This window comes from Anastrepha obliqua, chromosome 6 (assembly GCF_027943255.1).
Source record: "Anastrepha obliqua isolate idAnaObli1 chromosome 6, idAnaObli1_1.0, whole genome shotgun sequence".
Taxonomy (NCBI): Eukaryota; Metazoa; Arthropoda; class Insecta; order Diptera; family Tephritidae; genus Anastrepha; species Anastrepha obliqua.
This window is the reverse complement of record NC_072897.1, coordinates 55352294-55373809: the sequence shown is the minus strand read 5'-3', so window position 1 is coordinate 55373809 and position 21516 is coordinate 55352294. Positions and strand designations below refer to the sequence as shown.

At 34.2% G+C, this 21516-nt stretch overlaps 1 protein-coding gene across 1 annotated transcript; it reads left to right on the top strand.

The window, feature by feature from the left end:
- Positions 1 to 372: 372 nt before the first annotated feature.
- LOC129250550 (uncharacterized) lies at positions 373 to 1938 on the top strand. Its single transcript, XM_054890171.1, has 2 exons — positions 373 to 712; positions 779 to 1938. Exons 1-2 carry the CDS (start codon positions 385 to 387, stop codon positions 1936 to 1938), a joined length of 1488 nt encoding a protein of 495 aa, XP_054746146.1. The 5' UTR covers positions 373 to 384.
- The last annotated feature ends 19578 nt before the right edge of the window (positions 1939 to 21516 follow it).

The following is a 21516-nucleotide window of genomic DNA, read 5'->3' as shown; positions in this document are numbered from 1 at the left end:
AAAAAATTTCCCAATATTTTTTTTTCCAAAAATATTTTTTCCCGCTTTATTGTTTTTCCCGAATGCATGTTTTCCCAAAATAACTTTTTTCCAATAGATAGCTTTCCCGAACAAATACTACTGAAATTAATTTTTATTATTCTACTCATTTGACATTTTTCGACGATTCCGACAATATGAGTGTATATAAATCAAAAATCTTATACTTAAGTAATCGAAAAAGATTCGAAAAAGTTTTTCAATATACATTTTTCAATTCGGATAAAAAGACAAGGTAACGAATGTATCCAACTTCACTCATATAAACAAGTTTTTTCACGTCATTCTTTTCGTGTCAAAATTTCATGAGCCAAAATTTGCTGCCTAAAGTCAAAATTTCTAATTATGGCGGAATTAATTGAATGCAAAAAATCATTTCTTTTGCACATTAACGGATATTTGTACTACAAACACTCAGGTAGAATAGGAGAAACTGCGTATTGGATTTGCCGAAGAAAACCTGAGTGTAATGCTAGAGTGACAACATACGGAGGACCACACAATATCAGAGTTCTGAAGGGACTTGATGAATCGAAACACATCCTTCATGCACCAAACCCCGAAGAAGTCGAAGCGTTAAGAGTCATGAATAGGATCAAACGTAAAGCTACAGAAAATCCTGAAGCTCCTCCAGCTCAAATATTACGAACTGAATTGCGAAACGTTTCACCAGGTAAAAACAAAAAAACGAAATTGCATTCGATTCATAATTACAAAATATGATAACTCTCTCTTTTAGCGGTATTAGCGGAAATGCCAAACAGAATTAATTCCCGAAAAAGTCTTAGTCGTGAAAGATTAAAAGATTTTCCCTCGAACCCGCGAACGCTGAGAGAATTGCAGGATATTCCAGGCTTTTATCAAAATTCATTGAATGGAGATAAATTTCTAATTTACGACTCCTATGAAAATGACGAAGACTCAGAATTTGGGAGAATACTCGTGTTCGCGACGCCTGAAAATTTAAGGCAATTATTCAGGAGCATATTGTGGTTTGCCGACGGAACATTTAAAACTGCGCCAAGTATATTTTTCCAAGTTTTCGCAATTCTCGGAGCAGTTACACAACCGGATTCAAGAGGAAAACCACAAACTATTGGTTTACCTTTTGTCTACGCATTATTAGAAAACAAAGAGCAGAAAGTATACGAAAAAGTATTCTCGGTTGTTTTGCAAGAGGCAGAACGTCTAGGTATCGATATTTCTCTTCCGATTAAAGTGATGACAGATTTTGAGTTGGCTATCATCAATGCTGTAAAAATCGTAATGGGCGAAGACAAGGCACGCTGCTGTTTTTTCCACCTCTGTCAAAACATGTACCGCCATATCCAAAGTGAAGGACTTCAGAAAATGTATTGCGATCCTGAAGATCGATCGGTCAAAGTAGCCACTCATATGATATGTGCCCTTGCTTTCGTCCCACATCAAAACATCGCCCGAGAATTCGAAACCTTAAAAAATGAAATACCGGAGGAAATGCGACCAATTTCAAAATACTTTGACGCTACGTACGTCCGAGGAAAACCTGCAAAAGGCCGACGTAAACAGGTGCATCCTCGCTATGCTCCAGATTTGTGGTGTCAATATGATGCAGTCATTCAACAAACTGCGAGAACGAATAATATATCCGAAGGATGGCACAACAGGCTTCAAGTTGTTATAGGGAAAGATCACCCCAGCTTCTACATTTTTCTTTCCGAGTTGCAGAAAGAGCAATCGGACACAGAAATAATGATGCGACAATTGCAATCAGGACAGCAAGTTAAGAAAAATAAAGATTCCAAGAGGTTGAAACATGAACAGAGAATATTTAACATTGTTTCGAAATATCACGAATATGTTGATAACAATGATATTGTCACATACTTGAAAACTCTAGGATACTATATTCGCATGTGATTGTATACACACAAATTTAGAAATAAACTGAAATCTTGTTTCAAATAATAAAAAATGTACTCGCCCATTCATTGCAAATGTATATGCGATATTTTACAGACGAACGATATTTTGGGAAAAATATTTTATGGGAAAATTTATTGGGAAATTTTTAGTTTGGGAAAAATGGCATTGGGAAGATTATTTTTTGGGAAAAAAAAATTTGGGAAAAAATATTTTATGGGAAAATTTATTGGGAAATTTTTAGTTTGGGAAAAATAGCATTGGGAAAATTATTTTTTGGGAAAAAAAAATTTGGGAAAAAATTTTTTTGGGAAAGTGATTTTGGGAAAATTGTACCCCAATCCTTCAGGAGAACGTATGTTAAAACCACTGCTAGTAAATCGTGCTTTAAGACCACGCTCGATGAAAAGTGTAGATTTCAATAAACTGCCAATTCACTGGACAGCAAACAAAAAGGCATGGATGACCAGTGCAATCTTTACAGAATGGTTCCAGAAGTACTTCATTTCAGAAGTTAGACGCTACATGAATGCAAAATGTCTAGAATTTAAAGTTCTTTTAATTCTAGACAATGCACCTTGCCATCCGCTCTTGGAGCACCCAAATGTGCAATTTTGCTATCTTCCGCCTAACACTACATCCTTAATACAACCGCTAGACCAAGGGATCATTGCTACTTTTAAAAAGTACTACATAAAACGTTCATTCCAATGCGTGGTAGACAAAAAATTTCAAACGTGAACTGAAATCATTAATGGCATCTTACAGGGATCTTTATAAAGGTTTATCACGAAATCAAACACAATCTTTAATGACTGATTTTCCTTCTAAAAACTACTGAATTATCAACACAGGAGCCTAGAGATGATAATCCAGAAACAATTTCACAAGATGATGAACAAAATAATTCTAGTGATGACAGTGATATTCTAGTCTTACGCAAACGTATGCGTTTATTGCCAGAAAGTGACAATGCATAAAAGTTTTTTATGTTTATATTATTTTTACTTGTTTTATATTAATGAATTTCAGATATTATTTTCTTTTTTTTCAAAGTATAATTTATTTCTTATAATATATTTAAAGAATTAAAATGTGTAAACACGAAATAAATTCTTTAGTGAACTCTAAAAAGAATTTTTTAGTATTGTTTTCACCTAATTCTCTTTTTACACGAATTCTTTGGGAACGTATCTATCGTGTAAAAAGAGAATTAGGTGTAATTGTCCGTGGGAGAAGCATGGATATTCTAAGTCAATTCCGCATAATTCTAGCGATTGTCCTTGTGCTTTGTTTATTGTGTTTATTTTAATCTATCTTGCTCATTACGTTGTATACGTTCTTCAGGTGAATGGCCTGAACGTGATCTGGCTATACGTTCCCTTTGATTTTGGTTTTGAATTTTTCGCTCTTCTTGTGATTGATTTTGCCTTTCATTTGATCTATTTTGCGTTCTACGCGACCGACGACCGATATCATTTATTCGCATTTGAATTTAATCAAAAAAACATGAAAAACTCACAATGTGCATTACAATCGCTAACAACAACAACGAAACCACCGTTTTTTTTATTTTCACTGATTATTAAAATTTTACGCACAATATATTTTATTTTAATACATTTTTTCCCAAAAAAAAAACAACAATGAAAAACGCACTTTAAAATTGTTGACCACTCATCAAATGGTTTTGATACAGCTGATTATTTTGACCTCAGTATATCCAGTAAACAAACTGTGGTGAAAGTCCTTTATAAGGACCAAGTTTATAGTGGTGAAGTTTTAGGTACAACACAATTTTCTGTACGCAAGGTTGCTCTTGGGCAAAAATAAAGTAATCTTTAGAAATCATAAAAAAAAAGTTGCAAATTTTAGATTAATTTCACGAAAGAAAAACTAATACATGCATTTAGTTGAATAAGTAAACACCAAAAGTATACTAAAATGACTATTTAATGCGTTGTTTGATACAAATTTATATTATTGCTCAAAACCCTCTGCGCGCTGTCGCTGTCTTTTTGTTTCTGTATCGCATCGCGGTGAATTCACGTTTTTCAGAAAGTTGGCAACAGAAGAAAATTGAAGAAAGTACATATTTTGCTCATATTTGTTATTTTAGTTGTTAAATGAAAATGTGTTTCAGCAATTTTTTAATGTTGCAACTATTCTTTGGCTTTGAAACCGCTTACACTCACAAAATAATCCAACTCTTTTAAACACACATACAAATATTATATAATTATTTATTTTGGTTTTTCCACTCGTCAAAGCAGAACATAAGGTTGCATTATTTAATTATTACCTAATACAAACTTGTTCTCTTTTAACAATGATAATATTACTATGTGAAATATGCATTTTTGTACTATATCCTGAGCATTTGTCTTCAGCGCTATACCTTTATCTCGTAAACGTACGTTTGCCCATATAAAATTGACTACCTAAATGCATGAAAAAAGTGTTAGCATAACTTTTTCGAGTATATATACATACAGGAGGATTTATTTTTTACATTTTGCTCGTCGGCTTTGAACTTCGAAAAATACAGTCTTATGGTTATTAATGTAATCAAATATATTTAACGAATTTTTATTTTATCTAAATCATAAAACGTTCAAATGAAGCTCAAAATATTTTTCCAGTTTAAAAAAAAGCAATGTGCTTTGATGCCGTGTCACGCATGCATAAAAGGGAAACAAAAGAGAGGACAACTATTGCGTTACGAATAATACAGTCCCATACGTCACTCGACATCGAAGCAATGTTATTCATGTCTGTGTATATTCTATTCATTCGCGTGTATTTTCATTCCGTATACCTAATGTCCGTATAAGGGAAACACGCAAATATTGCATTTTTCACACTTACACAACGCACGCATACTTTTACCGATTTCTTTAAAACTTCACATAAACCATCTATGGACCAATACCAATGATCTGTGAAAGTTTGATTGAAATCGGTGAATGCGTTTAGGCGTGAATCGGCGACTAACGAACACAAAAAAACGTCTCCATTTTTATATATAAGATATAATATCTTTATTACATGCTCTAAGAGTTATATTTATAGCCGATTTCCATTTCCCATTACATACTCCGGGTTTTATTATGCTAAATTCCTCTCCGGTGTCTATTACAAACCTGAGCCTTCTTATTGGGTTGTCTATGACTATATAGGGCATGTATCTGGAAGGCCACTAATTTGAAAATTTTGAAAATTACTCGAAATGTCCATAGGTTCAATTGCCAGATTTTGATTGTTTTGTTCGTGTCGAATGCGTTGCGACGCATTAAAATTCCCCGATTGCCGAGTGAACCTGTCCTGTCTTGTTTGTGAGGAAGTTGGCCATTCGGTGTCCCTATTAAAATTACCCTGATTCCTTGGCTGAAAATGATTGGTTTGCCGGAAGCTTCCACTCTGTTGTGGGTGACGATAATTTGGCATTCCTGAATCGTTTCTTTTGTAGCTGGTATTATTATTCTGAGATTGCCGTCTATTGTAGCGGTTGGTATAATTCAATGAGAGACCGGTAAAGTTCAAGTAACCGTTTCCCTCTATTATGGTATAAGCATCCGACATTGTGGATGGATTTCTACCTCTTATTATGCCCTTAACTGGCTCTGGTAGATTTTGTCGGAACACTTCCAAAACCAAGCTTTTGTTTCTAGTAGCTTGAAGGGCCGTCAAGGTGTCATCTAGCAGATATGAGTTGTTTAGTCTGACTAAAAGTTTGTTTAATTTACTATAAAAAATGTCCTATGTCATGCGTGTATCGGCACATATTTATCTCATCCAAAATTCTTTCTTTAGGAGTGTGATCTCCGTGTTCTCTAATGAGCATCGTTCGTAATTCTAACCACGTCAGTACTTGTCCGTTCCTTGCGAGGGAATCTCTCACTTTGTCTACCAATCTGTCCTCAATGTATCCTTACAGGATTCTTTTTAGTTCGACACTAAGGGGTTCCATTATGGATGACAATGACTCAACTCGTTTTATAAAATTTGGTAGTCTAGAGTGTTGCCATTGAATTGTTGTATGACACAAATACATTTTCTAGCTACCTCAAATTGTTCCATTTTAATGCTATTCTTTCTTTCTATTCCAAGCAGAAAATAATTTTTAATTAATAAAATTTTTCCCTTTTTGTTGTTTTTTTTTTCAATTAACAAAAAATTAAGTTATTCAATTATATTTGTATCAACTTACTACTAAAAGTAGAATAAACAGGTTGATAAAGTTGGTGCCTTGGACTTCCTGACCGACCTTCTGTTAGAGTTGGTTGATTTGATCTTCCTGACCGACTTTCTATTGGAGTTGGTTGATTTGATCTTCCTGTGGGTTTTCCTATGGTACCTCACTGATGTTTATTCATACACGGATCTCTACCAATTCTCGATGTTTCACACTTAAGCTTATGTGCGTGTTTTTTTTTTCTTGTTTTCTTTTTTTTTGTGGGTATTATCAATTTTTCCTATTTTGTTATTCTTTTCCGTAAACAGTTATTTTAATTAGCTATTGTTTCGTTAGCAGTTATTTTCATTAACTATTTTTCGTTAACAGTTATTTTCATTAACTATTTTTTCGTTAACAGTTATTTTCATTAACTATTTTTTCGTTAACAGTTATTTTCATTAACTATTTTTCGTTAACAGTTATTTTCATTAACTATTTTTTCGTTAACAGTTATTTTCACTAACTATTTTTTCGTTACTGTTCGCGGCTCTAAGTATTATATTATATGCGCTAATAGTTTTATTTCAGAACGAACACCGTTTTTCCCGACTGCGCCAATAATGAGTTCGAACGCCGTTGAATCTGTATTTCAAACTGAAACTCATTTCCTTAAAAGTAGAGCTTAAAAGTATTACAATTTTTAGCGGTGAGAAAGAATAAATGTGCATTATAAGCACATTTGCCAAACAAACTTCATGTGGTAATATGAGAAGTTTGTTTGTTCGCTAAACCGTTGTAGAATTTTGAAGAATACGCTGACGTCTGCGTCTAGCGTTTTGTGGGAATAAAAATTAAAGTATGAAAATTAAAGCATGAAGATTACATATATGTGACTATATCATTTGCTTGGTGCCAACACCAGATGCACCGCATCAATTTCGACGATGGTGGATCAGCTGAATGTGCGGTTCAATATATATACAACAATAATATGTACAGCTGGAATATTTTTAACATAAAAGTTTCTTAATCTAAATTTTACACCAGTTCATTAACAAATCAATCCAATATATATTATTTAACTTAACTATAATAATAAGAAGAAAAGAAGTAGTAAGAAAAGAAAAGAAGGATTCAGAAAAGAAAAAACAAAAGAAGAGAGAAATTTAATGACTTAATTAATGAAATCAAACACTTTTAAAGTAATTACACACTTGTGCCCTGAAGTTAAATCTGTTAAGTCCAGCCATCACAGCAGAGAATGTTAATGCAATGAGAAGGAGCAAATGTTAAAAGAGCTTTTTTCGAGTTCTAATTTATAGATTCATAATAAGGTCATTTCAAATTCAACTATCTTCACGAGTGGGGAATTGCAGATATTTACCACGCGAATGGAGGGTTTCTATATTTACTTACCACGCTAGGACAAGAATTCAGATATTTTCTGCGTTTACCAAACTACTGAGGAAGTTCATAAGATTTTTCGGCACACTACTAAGGAAATCGAAGCGAATAAATTTGCGATTAAGAGGGCCGCGCGGCAGTTAGTTTGTGGTGCAGAAACTAAAGTCGTTGGAATTATTCGTTTTGTTTTTTGGCACGTATTTAATTCAGGTTCAGATTCAAACCAGGAAAGTTTGGTAAAATTTTTGAGTTTATTTTAATTAAAATTTCTTTGAAATACTGTTTTTTTTGTATTTTATAAATGGAAATTTCTTTTCGGTATAAAATAGTTCTTACTGGATATGACCTGATTTTTATATAAATCAATCAAAACAGAAAATATGTACATATGTCTATAATCTATTATATTTCATCAAATCCAAATTATATTGATGAGAAAATATCATTCTAATATCCGTCCAGAAAGACAAACGCGCATACACACATACATATGCATATAATTACGCATACAAACTTTCAACTAACGCAGAATATGTGCATATAAAACTGCGAATCGAATAAATGAGTGATTTAGAAAAGTTCTTTATCAATTGTAGTTTAGCGCAATCGTGAAAGACGTGTCGTATATGCAGTACATCGTCTCATATTTGACTCAGGTTCAAATCCTGTACACAGTTTTTTGTTCGATATTTTTATTTCATTTTTTATATTTGGTTTAATTGAAATTGATTTAAAATAGTGTATTCAGGTTTTTCTAATACCTGTTATTTAGAAATTTATTTAGAAATTTATTTTCTATATAACATTATTCATTTGAATTGATTTATATGTAAAACAGCCATAAAGTCAATCATATGAATGTGCATTCCTATATTTAATCTCTTCAGTCAAATCTGAACTAGTTACATACACATATTGATGAGAAAATATTCTAATATCCATGGATGCATCCAGAAAGCCAAACGCGCATACACGCATATGTATACAAATATATACAAACCTTCAACGAACGCAAAATGTATGCATACAAAAAACAACAACTGCGACCGTCTTCTTGTCCGGCAGTGAAAAGATGGGATATGTATACCCTATGAGCAAAAAGAACCGGGAAGGTGATGTTTACTGTTTTCCTCGATTGCCAAGGCATAGTCCACCATGAGTACCTTCCATCGGGCCAGACAGTCAATAGAGAATATTATTTATCCGTTTTGAAACCTTAGAGAGATGCTGTGTGTTGCAAACCGCCGGAAATGTGAGCAAACAATTCTCAGATTTTGCATGATGATAACGCGCCATCGCACTGATCAAAGAGAATACAAATCGGCCTGCCGGGGGTGTTTGGAGGACTGGGTTAAACGTTGGCACATGTGTGTAGCTTCAGACGGGTCATATTTTGAAGGAGATAATATAAATTTGCCTTAAATTTAAATCTCTTTTGTTTAATTTAAACATTCCCGGTACTTTCTGATCATAAAGTACATATATGCGGCTTTGCGGACAGCAATGTGTGATTCACTGGAAGTCGCATTAACTCGCGACTGTCGCACAGTTAGAAGACATATTTACATACATATAAGGGTGCATACATACATACGGAGCCGCGGCCACTCGACATGACAAAAATTTAAGATTTATCAAATATTGGCAAATAATTCCACGCGAAATATTCCAATATTGACTATTTTCGAATGGTCGCGAAAATTGGCATATGGGCGGCTCGTTGCGACTGCGTCTACGAATGTATTTTGTTTTTGTAGTCGCTAGGCTTAGATTTTAGCTTTGGGCGACATGCGCATCTGAGGTATGTGTTTTTGTTGTGTTCTAGAACATTTTAGAATGTGTGGTGGCAAAGTGGACATCGCGTTGTGCTTGCTGTTGCTTTTGCGTCTATCAAAGTATTGTGTTTTTGTAAGTACAATATTAGGAATATCGACTGATGAAAGACAAAAGTACACGGAAGCAAGAAGGGAGCGCTGTGCTCGCGCATATATGCATGAATGTATGAACGTGCATGGATGTTGTAACATATGAATACAATTATTTTGTAGGAAGTTTAGAAGGCAAGTAGGTATACTCGTATATGTATGTATATATGCTAGGACATAAAGTGGGTATATATACATACATAGAGCAGAATTGTTTTTGCACTTGTTATGAAGAAACTCGTTCACTAGTGCGTATGTGTATTTGATTTCTTGTAAGAATGTGATGTGCTGTGACATGTGTACATATGTACATAAGTCAAGGTTATTTGGGCATACTTTGCATATGTGATATGATGTTCTTGCGCTTGTGCATTATTGTTTTTCATATACAAATGTACATACATACATATGTATGTAAATGCTGTCGAATACATAAACTATAAATTGACATAAAATATAAAATAAGTGTTGATTTATCTTAAACCGTTCTTTTTTTCTGAATGCAAATACCTCTTATTGACATGTACATACATATTATGTACTTATGTATATTATCATATACCATCATTTATTTACATATAAAGTATACGTTCATTTATGTACATATGTGCGTAATGAAAAACTTCATGAATTACTTTCAGAACTTTATTAAAATTTATCCGCGTCGCGCGCATGCACAAAACCTTTTGTTCACAACGCAGGCGCAGAAATAAAAGCTCTGCGTATTTACCCTCCCCACGTGACTCGCCATCAATTCTCCGTGCAAATTTTTTTTTTTTTTCGTTTTTAAATTTTTTTTTTTTTTATGTAATCGTAAAAAAATTTGTAAAAAATTTTATTTATCCGCTTATTATTTCAAAAGTAACAAAATGGTAAAAAAATAAGCAGTCGAAGAAATAAACGCACCGCCTATTTTTCCTCGCCACATGTTAGACTCGAGTTCAATTCCCGGCGCAAACTTTTTTTTATAAATTTTTTTTTTAAATCGTTTTTTTTTTTAATGTAATTGAAAAAAAAAATTATGTAATACATTTTACGTATTCGCTTATTATTTCATTTTATTTCATTTATTATATTTTACTATTACGGAAATAGTAAAAATTTAATTGGTTTAATGTCGAGTTGAGAAATGTGTTGTGTATTGAGGTGAAAGATGTGTGGTGTTTCTAATATTTGTGTGGGCAAAAGTCAGTGAGGTGTCTATAAACTCGGTGGAGGTGTCTATCAAAAAAGCTCACAGTAACATTTGCACCTTCTCATTGCATTAACATTCTCTGATCACAGTGTCGGGTAATGAGTTCCACACTTTAACCAGAGAATGTTAATGCAATGAGAAGTGCAAATGTTACTGTGAGCTTTTTTTAGTACAATTGAGATTTGAAAGATTCGTAATAAGGTCATTTAGCACACCGAGTTTATAGACACCTCACTGACTTTTGCCCACACAAAAATTAGAAACACCACACATCTTTCACCTCAACACACAACACATTTCTCACCTCGATATTAAACCAATTAAATTTGTACTATTTTTTTTTTTTTTGAAATAATAAGCGAATACGTAAAATTTATTCCATAATTTTTTTTTTTCAATTATAATACATTAAAAAAAAACGATTTTAAAAAATAAAATTTATAAGAAAAAGTTTGCGCCGGGAATTGAACTCGAGTCTAACATGTGGCGAGGAAAAATAGGCGGTGCGTTTATTTCTTCGACTGCTTATTTTTTTACCATTTTGTTACTTTTGAAATGATAAGCGGATACATAAAATTTATTACAAATTTTTTTACGATTACATTAAAAAAAAAAATTTAAAAACGAAAAAAAAAAAAATTTCCACCGAGAATTGATGGCGAGTCACGTGGGGAGAATAAATACGCAGAGCGTTTATTTCTGCGCCTGCGTTGTGAACAAGAGGTTTTGTGCATGCGCGCGACGCGAATAAATTTTAATAAAGTTCTGAAAGTAATTCATGAAGTTTTTCATTACATACATCCAAAATGAACGTATACTTTATATGTAAATAAATGATGGTATATGATAATATACATAAGTACATAATATGTATGTACATGTCAATAAGAGGTATTTGCATTCAGAAAAAAAGAATGGTTTAACATAAATCAACACTTATTTTATATTTTATGTCAATTTATAGTTTATGTATTCGACAGCATTTACATACATATGTATGTATGTACATTTGTATATGAAAAACAATAATGCACAAGCGCAGGAACATCATATCACATATGCAAAGTATGCCCAAATAACCTTGACTTATGTACATATAATATGTACACATGTCACAGCACATCACATTCTTACAAGAAATCAAATACACATACGCACTAGTGAACGAGTTTCTTCCTAACAAGTGCAAAAACAATTCTGCTCTATGTATGTACATATATATACCCACTTTATGCCCTAGCATATATACATACATATACGAGTATACCTACTTGCCTTCTAAACTTCCTACAAAATAATTGTATTCATATGTTACAACATCCATGCACGTTCATACATTCATGCATATATGCGCGAGCACAGCGCTCCCTTCTTGCTTCCGTGTACTTTTGTCTTTCACCAGTCGATATTCCTAATATTATACTTACAAAAACACAATACTGTGACAGACGCAAAAGCAACAGCAAGCGCAACGCGATGGCCGCTTTGCCACCACACATTCTAAAATGTTCTAGAACACAACAAAAACACATACCTCACATGCGCATGTCGCCCAAAGCTAAAATCTAAGCCTAGCGACTACAAAAACAAAATACATTCGTAGACGCAGTCGCAGCGGTCATGATTCTATCAGCGACGGCGCTGACAATTTAGAGCAAAAACAAAAATTTCATTCATAAGTTCGACCTCATATTTCAATTTCATTCATAAAACGAGCCGCCCATATGCCAATTTTCGCGACCATTCGAAAATAGTCAATATAGGAGTATTTCGCGTGGAATTATTTGCCAATATTTGATAAATCTTAATAGACGGAGAGCTGGCGGCCGCGGAGGTACTACGATAACACCTCCGGCTAGAATTTTGAGAAGTGGTTGGGAGAACCATGAAACAGTGCCATTTGCAAGGATTTTGCTCAAAACCCCTGCAAAAAAGACGTCAGACGACTTAAAGTTGCAAAAAAAAGTTGCTAAAAAAATTTTCGTACCTCCGGCTGAAAATTTGTAGGCTTACTGTTTGAAGGTCACAAATGCTGTATACAAATCGTCAGACGTCTAGATCGCTGTAAAAGTAGTGTCAGACGACCCCAAATTTGTAAATTTTTTTCGAAAATTTTTTTTTTTTACCTCCGTCTGACGTTCTCACATATTATAGTAGGCACTATTTTAAGTGTATATTTAAATCGTCTGACGGAAATACCGCTGCTAAGTCATCCTACAATATCCGTGAAGTTCCGGTCTGCCTGAATTTTTTTTTTTTTCGGAATTTATTTTTGTTACCTCCGTCTGACATTTTTACATACTATTGCAAAAAGCATTTCAAGTACACATTTAAATTGTCAGACGAAAATACCATTGCAAAATACCTCTGCGATAGGCCCTAAGCCACATTTGCGCATGCTCGTAACACATACACACGCATTTATGGCTATATAGCCTGTTCCCTATTCCTCTCCCCGTCTCAATATACAAAGCGGGCATAGCGGCTAGGCCCTAAGACACATTTGCGTATGTTCGTGACACATACACACACACACACACACACACATTTATGGCTACGTATTTATATATTTGACACGATTTCATCGTAATTTCAAATGCGATTTTCGCCTGTTTTTTTCCCGCATTCTATATCAAGTATATACTAGCTTGAGATAAGTATTTTGCAACGGTATTTTCGTCTGACAATTTAAATGTGTACTTGAAATGCTTTTTGCAATAGTATGTAAAACTGTCAGACGGAGGTAACGAAAATAAATTCCGACAAAAAAAAAAAAATTCAGGCAGACCGGAACTTCACGGATATTGTAGGATGACTTAGCAGCGGTATTTCCGTCTGACGATTTAAATATACACTTAAAATAGTGCCTACTATAATATGTGAGAACGTCAGACGGAGGTAAAAAAAAAAAATTTTCGAAAAAAATTTACAAATTTGGGGTCGTCTGACACTACTTTTACAGCGATCTAGACGTCTGACGATTTGTATACAGCATTTGTGACCTTCAAACAGTAAGCCTACAAATTTTCAGCCGGAGGTACGAAAATTTTTTTAGCAACTTTTTTTTGCAACTTTAAGTCGTCTGACGTCTTTTTTGCAGGGGTTTTGAGCAAAATCCTTGCAAATGGCACTGTTTCATGGTTCTCCCAACCACTTCTCAAAATTCTAGCCGGAAGTGTTATCGTAGTACCTCCGCGGCCGCCAGCTCTTAGTCTATACGTTCAATTGATCAAATCAATAAATTCTGTATACAAAACGCTTCATTACCAGGCACACAGGAAGATGGCATATGCAAATATAAATATGTGAATTGAATTCAAGCAAAACAATGCTTATTAATATACACATATGCATGTACATACAACCGCACACACAGGGTACTCACTTTATTCCTCAAAATGCGTATGTCGTTCAAAGCTAAAATTCTATGCCTAGCGACTACAAGAACAAAATGCAGTCCTAGACGCAGGCGTAGCGGCCATCATTCTAGTTGCCATAGCGCTGAACAGTCGCGGCGGCGCCGAAAAGTTTCAACTATTGTACTGTGCAACAAAAACTCATCATCAAAAAATTCATTGATAAATTCGAGCTCATAGTTCTAAGAGCAAGAACTTTCATTCATAAAACGAGCCGCCCATATGCCAATTTTCTCGACAATTCGAAAATAGTCAATATTGGAATATTTCGCGTAGAATTATTTGCCAATATTTGATAAATCTTCAATTTTGTCAAGTCGTATGTATGCATCAATATATGTACGTAAATATGTGTATATGTACAATGCTGTGCTTATGAATGTGCGCTGAGCCTAGGATGCGCGCTGGATTTCTTGAGAAGTTTTACCGTTTTATCTTGAGCTGTGGCTGGTGAGCATACATACACACAGCATATACATACATATGCGCAAATGTATATAAATTCACAAATTTACATTTGCATATGCTATCTTCCTGTGCGCCTGGTAATGAAGCGTTTTCTATAGAGGATTTTGATTCAGTTGAAGGGATTTAACAAAGTTTTACAGACACCAGACAGACAGACATAACATATGTATATAATTTTGGATGATTTGGAAAAATTCAAATATATGTTAACATGGCTAATGTTAACTTTTCACACGCCGATCAGCAACATGAGTACAGCGGATGTACAGCGCTTACATAGCGCTTCCCACAATATTCCAGACGCACTGTCAGCAGAAAAGCCAACGGCAGCAACACCCCAATTGAATTAGGCCGGATGTTATGCATGCGCAACCCAAGTCAGCGATTCCTCGAAGTTGCGCACGCCACCACAGGTAGCTCGGTGCATTTTAAGTTTAGGTTTTAGATTAAGAAATTTTGTAATTTTAGTTTTAGATTTTTTTTTTTTTTCCATTTTTCTTTATTAATTGAATCTTTCTTTTATAAGAAACTAACAAAAAGTTTACAAATCTTATATACTAGAGTAATATGTTTCCTTGCCAGTGCTAAGCAACGAATTATTTGCTCAAATGAACATATATTTACATATATGATTAAATCGGTTGTGAATCTCCAATTCTTCATAGTTGGGAGCTGAAAAGGACAGGTTTCCAGTCTCCGATTCTTCGTAGCTGGGAGCCGGAAAGGCCTAGTTTCCAGTCTCCCTTAGAGCTTCCGTTGTCTCTGATGTCGATTGTGAAAATGATGTTGGTTTTTTGTTTTTGTTTCGAATATGATAGATGTGGTTGGAGGAAGTTGTGGACGGACTCTCGCGTGAGATGAGATCATTAAGATACTGCAGACTTGAAGATGTCTCTTTTTTTCAATCTTGTGTGACCTTCATCTAAAAGTAGATTTCGCGCTAGTTTATTGGGATGGTCTTCTAGCTCTTGTAGGTATTTTTTGCTCAACCGTACTATTTCATCGGCTACACGAGGTATGCAAATATCTCTGTGAATGTTAACGTTCTTTATATACCATGGCATGGGATAATCAATCCGCAAGGCTTTAGATTGCACTCTCTGAAGTTTTTCGATATTTGAGGGCGTAGCCGTTCCCCACATTTCTATACCATATGTCCATATTGGTTTTAGCATGGCTTTATATAGTAGCACTTTGTACTCTAGAGGTAATGCTGATTTCGAATTAAGCATCCAATATAGGCTTTTCATTTTAAGCTTGATATTCGACACTTTCTTTTCAATATGATTCCGCCATGTGAGTCTTCTATCTAAGTGAATTCCAAGATATTTTATTTCGTTTTGCTGTGGTATATTCTGACCATTTATTGTAACTGCAGGGCAAGTTTCTTTTCTTAGAGTAAAAGTAATATAATATGCACGCACTTGGTTTCATTAACCTTTATTCTCCAGTTTTTAAGCCATACTTCTGTTTCAAGTATATGCCTTTGTAATATAGACGTTGCTACTTTTGGGTCTGTGTGAGTGCAAAGTATTGCAGTATCATCGGCAAATGTTGATGTCATTGTTTGGCTCGTCGTTGGCATATCAGATGTGTATAATACATATAAAATAGGGCCCAGAACGCTGCCTTGTGGAACTCCAGCGTCTATTCTACAATGCCGAGAGAAAAAATCTTTTTGCTTTACAACAAATTCTCTATTAGTGATATAGTTTTGCAGCAAGAGGTGTACATTCGTAGGCAGTAAACTAGTAATTTTGTGAATTAGGCCGCGGTGCCATACCTTATCGAATGCTTGTGCTACGTCTAAGAACAGTGCAGTGCAGTACTGATTTTTCTCAAAGGACTTTCGTATAAATGACACAATGCGATGAACTTGCTCAGTTGTACTATGTTTTGCTCTAAATCCAAATTGGTGTTGAGGAATAATACTGTTATCTTGAATAAAGGGCATTATTTTCTGCAAGAGCAACTTTTCAAATAGCTTTGAAAGTATGGACAATAGACTAATTGGCCGATATGAGGATGCTTGGCTTAAGTCTTTCCCAGGTTTACCAATCATAATGATTTGAGATAATTTCCAAGCTTTTGGGTAGTAGGCAGTACGAGAGATGGCGTTAAATATGTCCCTGATATGAAGAACGGCAATATTGGGAAGCTCTTTTAGCATTTTTGGGGTGATTTTGTCGTAACCTGGTGCTTTTTTAGGTTTAAGTTGATTAATAACTGAGACTATGTTATTTTTTTTAAACTTTATTGGCTTTTTTGGTGGTTGCAATATGTCTAGTGGTAAGCAAGTAGTTGCAGAAGACTGATTGGGAGTGAAGACAGATTGCAGATGTTCAGCAAATACACACCCTTTTTCAGAATCCGTACGTGCCCAATTACCATTTCCTAGCCGAATTGGTGATTCGTACTGTATGGGCCGATTTATATTTTTTGTGGCTTTCCACAATGCGTAATCTGTTTGGTCCGTCGGAGTAAGATTAGAAAGGAAATCATGAAGATGCCTCTCCTTTTCTTTTTTAAGGGCGCAACGCTACTTAACTGTGTATTCATACAATAGTTTCTTGTATTTTGGAGAACGATATTGTTGCCAAGACCTTCTCAGCTCTCGTTTCTTTTTAACTAAATCTTCTATAGTCTCATCAATGTTTCGCTGAGAGTTAACACAACTTTTATTATTTGTGGCCACTGCTGCCCTAGTAGCTCCATGCATTAGTTCAGTCAATGTATATATCTGCCTATCGATATCAATATCATTCTTTAAAGGAACATTGGTTTTTATATGAGTGCTAATGTATTTCTTATATTTAAGCCAGTTTATGAGATTGGGATGGGGGAGCTGATTACCCGCTGTTCTGGTGCAAGGACTACCTTCCATGGTTATAATAGACGGAGAATGGTCGGAGGACAATTCCAGGGATGAGGACGCTGTTACAATCTTGCGATCAATACCCTTTATATGTAATACCAAAGTCAATCAGGTCAGGCATCTTCTGGCGGTCAGATGGCCAATATGTTGGCTGTCCTGTAGATACAACATCAAGTTTTGATCTTAGTATACAACTAAAAAGTTGTCTCCCTCTAGGTGTGACCAGTCTAGAGCCCCAATAGTGGTGCTTGGCATTGAAGTCCCCTGCAGCCATAAACTTTGGCCCAAGTTTGGCAAAAAAATCTTTGAACTGTTGTTCGGTAATAATTTGAGAAGGAGGGCAGTACACAGCTGCGATAGCCATTGTACTGGAAAATTCTTGCAGTTGAATAATAGTGGACTAAAGGTATTCTTTATTAAATTCCTCAAGTACACTGTGCTTTAGACGTTTTTTTATTAATATCGCTGTGCCACCACGAGCCATGTTTCTAGGATGTTTTGTATCATAGAAAAGATATTCCGGAATTCTAAAATAATTTTTATCTGTAAGATGAGTTTCAGATATAAGCATAATGTCAATGTTATTTGATAATAGAAAATTATAGACTTCGAGCTTGTGCTTGGTGAGACCGTTTGCGTTCCAATGACAAATTTTGATTCTGTACATTATGGTTTATTTAAAAGGGTTTGCATTAAAATGGTTTGATTTCTAATCAGATCCTGTATCATGCTTTGCATTCCAACCATAAATTGATTAAGAGTTTGCACGAGTGTTTGAAGCATAGATTCTATACTGCAATTATTAATGTTATTTGCTTCCACATTTGGGTTGGTTTTTAGGACGTTTGCATATGATTGGTATTGTGGTTGTGCTATTGGTTGGCGACTAAAAGAATTTAGATTTGGTACTGTTGTAGGTGGGACAGGTTTTCTATTTGGCAGCAATTCTTTTTGTTTTATTGATAAAAATACAGGACAGCCCCGATAATTAGCAGTGTGGTTTTCTCCACAATTGCTACATTTTTTAGCACTTGCATCTTGTTTTGGTTTGCTACGACGTTCTCTGCATCACATTTCTCTTTCATGCTTATTTGCCGTGGGCATTTTGCAGAGAACGTTAATGTATAGAGAAGTCTCAATGACAGGAACGTATGGAATTTCGAGGGGTACTCGTCTCTCGAAGACTTTTTCACCACAGACACATTTTTCAACAAAAATTAACAGTAAGGGGCTGAATTATGTAAATTTAGCAGCAGTCGATAAGAATTTGTCGGTGATTAGAAGCAAAGAATGTTAGGTAGCTTTTTAATATGACCTATATATTTGAATTTTTCCAAATCATCCAAAATTATATACATATGTTATGTCTGTCTGTCTGGTGTCTGTAAAACTTTGTTGAATCCCTTCAACTGAATCAAAATCCTCTATAGAAAACGCTTCATTACCAGGCGAACATGAAGATGGCATATGCAAATATAAATTTGTGAATTTATATATAATATATATGCGCATATGTATATGCTGTGTTTATGTATGCTCACCAGCCACAGCTCAAGATAAAACGGTAAAACTTCTCAAGAAATCCAGCGCGCATCCTAGGCTCAGCGCACATTCATAAGCACAGCATTGGACATATACACATATTTACGTACATATATTGATGCATACATACGACTTGACAAAATTGAAGATTTATCAAATATTGGCAAATAATTCTACGCGAAATATTCCAATATTGACTATTTTCGAATTGTCGAGAAAATTGGCATATGGGCGGCTCGTTTTATGAATGAAAGTACTTGCTCTTAGAACTATGAGCTCGAATTTATCAATGAATTTATTGATGATGAGTTTTTGTTGCGCAGTACAATAGTTGAAACTGTTCGGCGCCGCCGCGACTGTTCAGCGCTATGGCAACTAGAATGATGGCCGTTACGCCTGCGTCTATGACTGCATTTTGTTCTTGTAGTCGGTGGGCATAGAATTTTAGCTTTGAACGACATACGCATTTTGAGGAATAAAGTGAGTGCCCTGTGTGTGCGGTTGTATGTACATGCATATGTGTATATTAATAAGCATTGTTTTGCTTGAATTCAATTCACATATTTATATTTGCATATGTCATCTTCCTGTGTGCCTGGTAATGAAGCGTTTTGTATACAGAATTTTTTGATTTGATCAATTGAACGTACATAGATAGTTAGGGCATCAAGTGTGCATATACGCACATGCAAATACGTCGGTGCATATACAGAAGAAGTTGTTTTAGCATTTGCATGAATTCGATCATTCGAATATTTACTCCCTAATTATTGCATGAAATATTATATGATAAGGCGATGCTCGTAAGGTAGGTCATGTTGCTTCAGTGCATACACATGCAAATTATCTTTTGCTTAAATAGCAAAAGCTTTTTAAAAAAACATGTGAGTCTTCATTGCACCTCGGATAAAAACTGATCCGAAACTTTATTAATTTCAATATTTATACAGAATCTGAATCTTAAATCTTAGGTTAGCATGTCTTAATTCTATTGAAAGCGGACCATACGTGATATGTGACATGTTTGACATTTTCGCTAATGGTAAGCGCTTATATTTATTGTTTTCTTAATTCTATTGAAAGCGGACCATACGTGATATGTGATGTCCACTTCTTTCATTAGCAAAGTGTCAATGACATGTTTGACACTTTCGCTAATGGTAAGTGCTTTTATTTATTGTTTATTTTTTGGGAAGTGGCTTGCGCTATTAATCTATGGTTAATTGTTTACATACTGGGTTAGTGGTGTGTGGTATAAGAGGCGTTAACTCCCCCTCTTCTAAATCGAAGCGTCCCGTCTTCGAATATAAAGCTGTTAAGTGATGGATTCTGTTTGATAATTGCAATAATAATTCTTCTTTTTCTTTTGCATTTTTTAATTTAATTTTCAGATTAATGTATATGATAAATTTAAAGACAAAATATGCAGATAATATTATTACAATTAAAGTGGTAAATGTCCACCAAACAGGATTTCGTTTTATTTCTTGCTTTAATGGTGTGAGTATATTAACATTGTTTAGTTTTAAATCAATATTTTTTGTTTCAATGTATTTATTTACAAAAAAAGATTTTAATTTTCCTTCCCTTAAATATCTTAAAATTTTTCCTGTAGGATTTTCATATTTTCTGTTGTCAGTTATAACATTATCTTGAAAAGTTATCAAATAAACTCCTTCTATAGTGTGATTATTAATTATATGCTTTCCTGATGCTATTATAGCACCATCTTTTACAATATTTATTGATTCATTTGCTTCATTTATTTTTGTGCAGTTGGCATGTTTATTATTTAACATATTGGACAAACATGTGTTATTTCCTTTTATCATACAAAAAGCATTATTCAACTGCTTTTTACAAAATTTGACTGAATAAAATTTATCTCCACATTTTATTATTTCATTTTCAATCAACAATTTTCTATCATTTTGCGCTACAGCTATTGCTTTATACAATTTACAAACATTTTTTACTTTTGGATACTTAATGTAAACAACTATTAAATTATTTTTTTGTATTATACAATTTTAAATTCCGAAACATCTATAAGATCTGATATTGTTACATTTACTTGCTCATTGCTTATTATTTTATATTTTATATTTCTTTTATTTCTGATTAAACTTTAATGTTATCTTTGTGAATTATTCTGTTTCTGTTTTGTATTTTAACTTTATTTCCTAAACCTTCTACTACTATTTGCTTTTTATATTTGGGTCTTAATTTATTTCGTTCCCCATATACTTTTTCATATATAATTTCACCCCTATGGTAATTTTTTTACAGCCTTTTCTTGTTGTGGTATTCTAACATTTTTTCCTGATTATTTCCTAATGTATCCCTTATATTCTCATGCTTCTCTTTATTAAACAAAATATTACAAGGTTGTTTACCTGTTACTGAATGTATAGTTTTATTATACTGCTGCACCGCCCTCATAATCGATTCGAAATCGCTAACTAAACTGTGTTCCTCTTTTAAACATCGAGATATTTCTATAAGTGTGGAATGAACCCTTTCTATTTGACCATTACTCGTACTATGACGTGGTGTGCAATAATATATTTGTA

What these genes read in the sequence shown, in the direction of transcription:
- LOC129250550 (XM_054890171.1), top strand. Translation starts at nt 385, where the DNA reads ATGGCGGAATTAATTGAATGCAAAAAATCATTTCTTTTGCACATTAAC. An exon ending in ATTGCGAAACGTTTCACCAG is followed by an intron (nt 713 to 778) that starts GTAAAAACAAAA and finishes TCTCTCTTTTAG; the next exon opens with CGGTATTAGCGGAAATGCCA.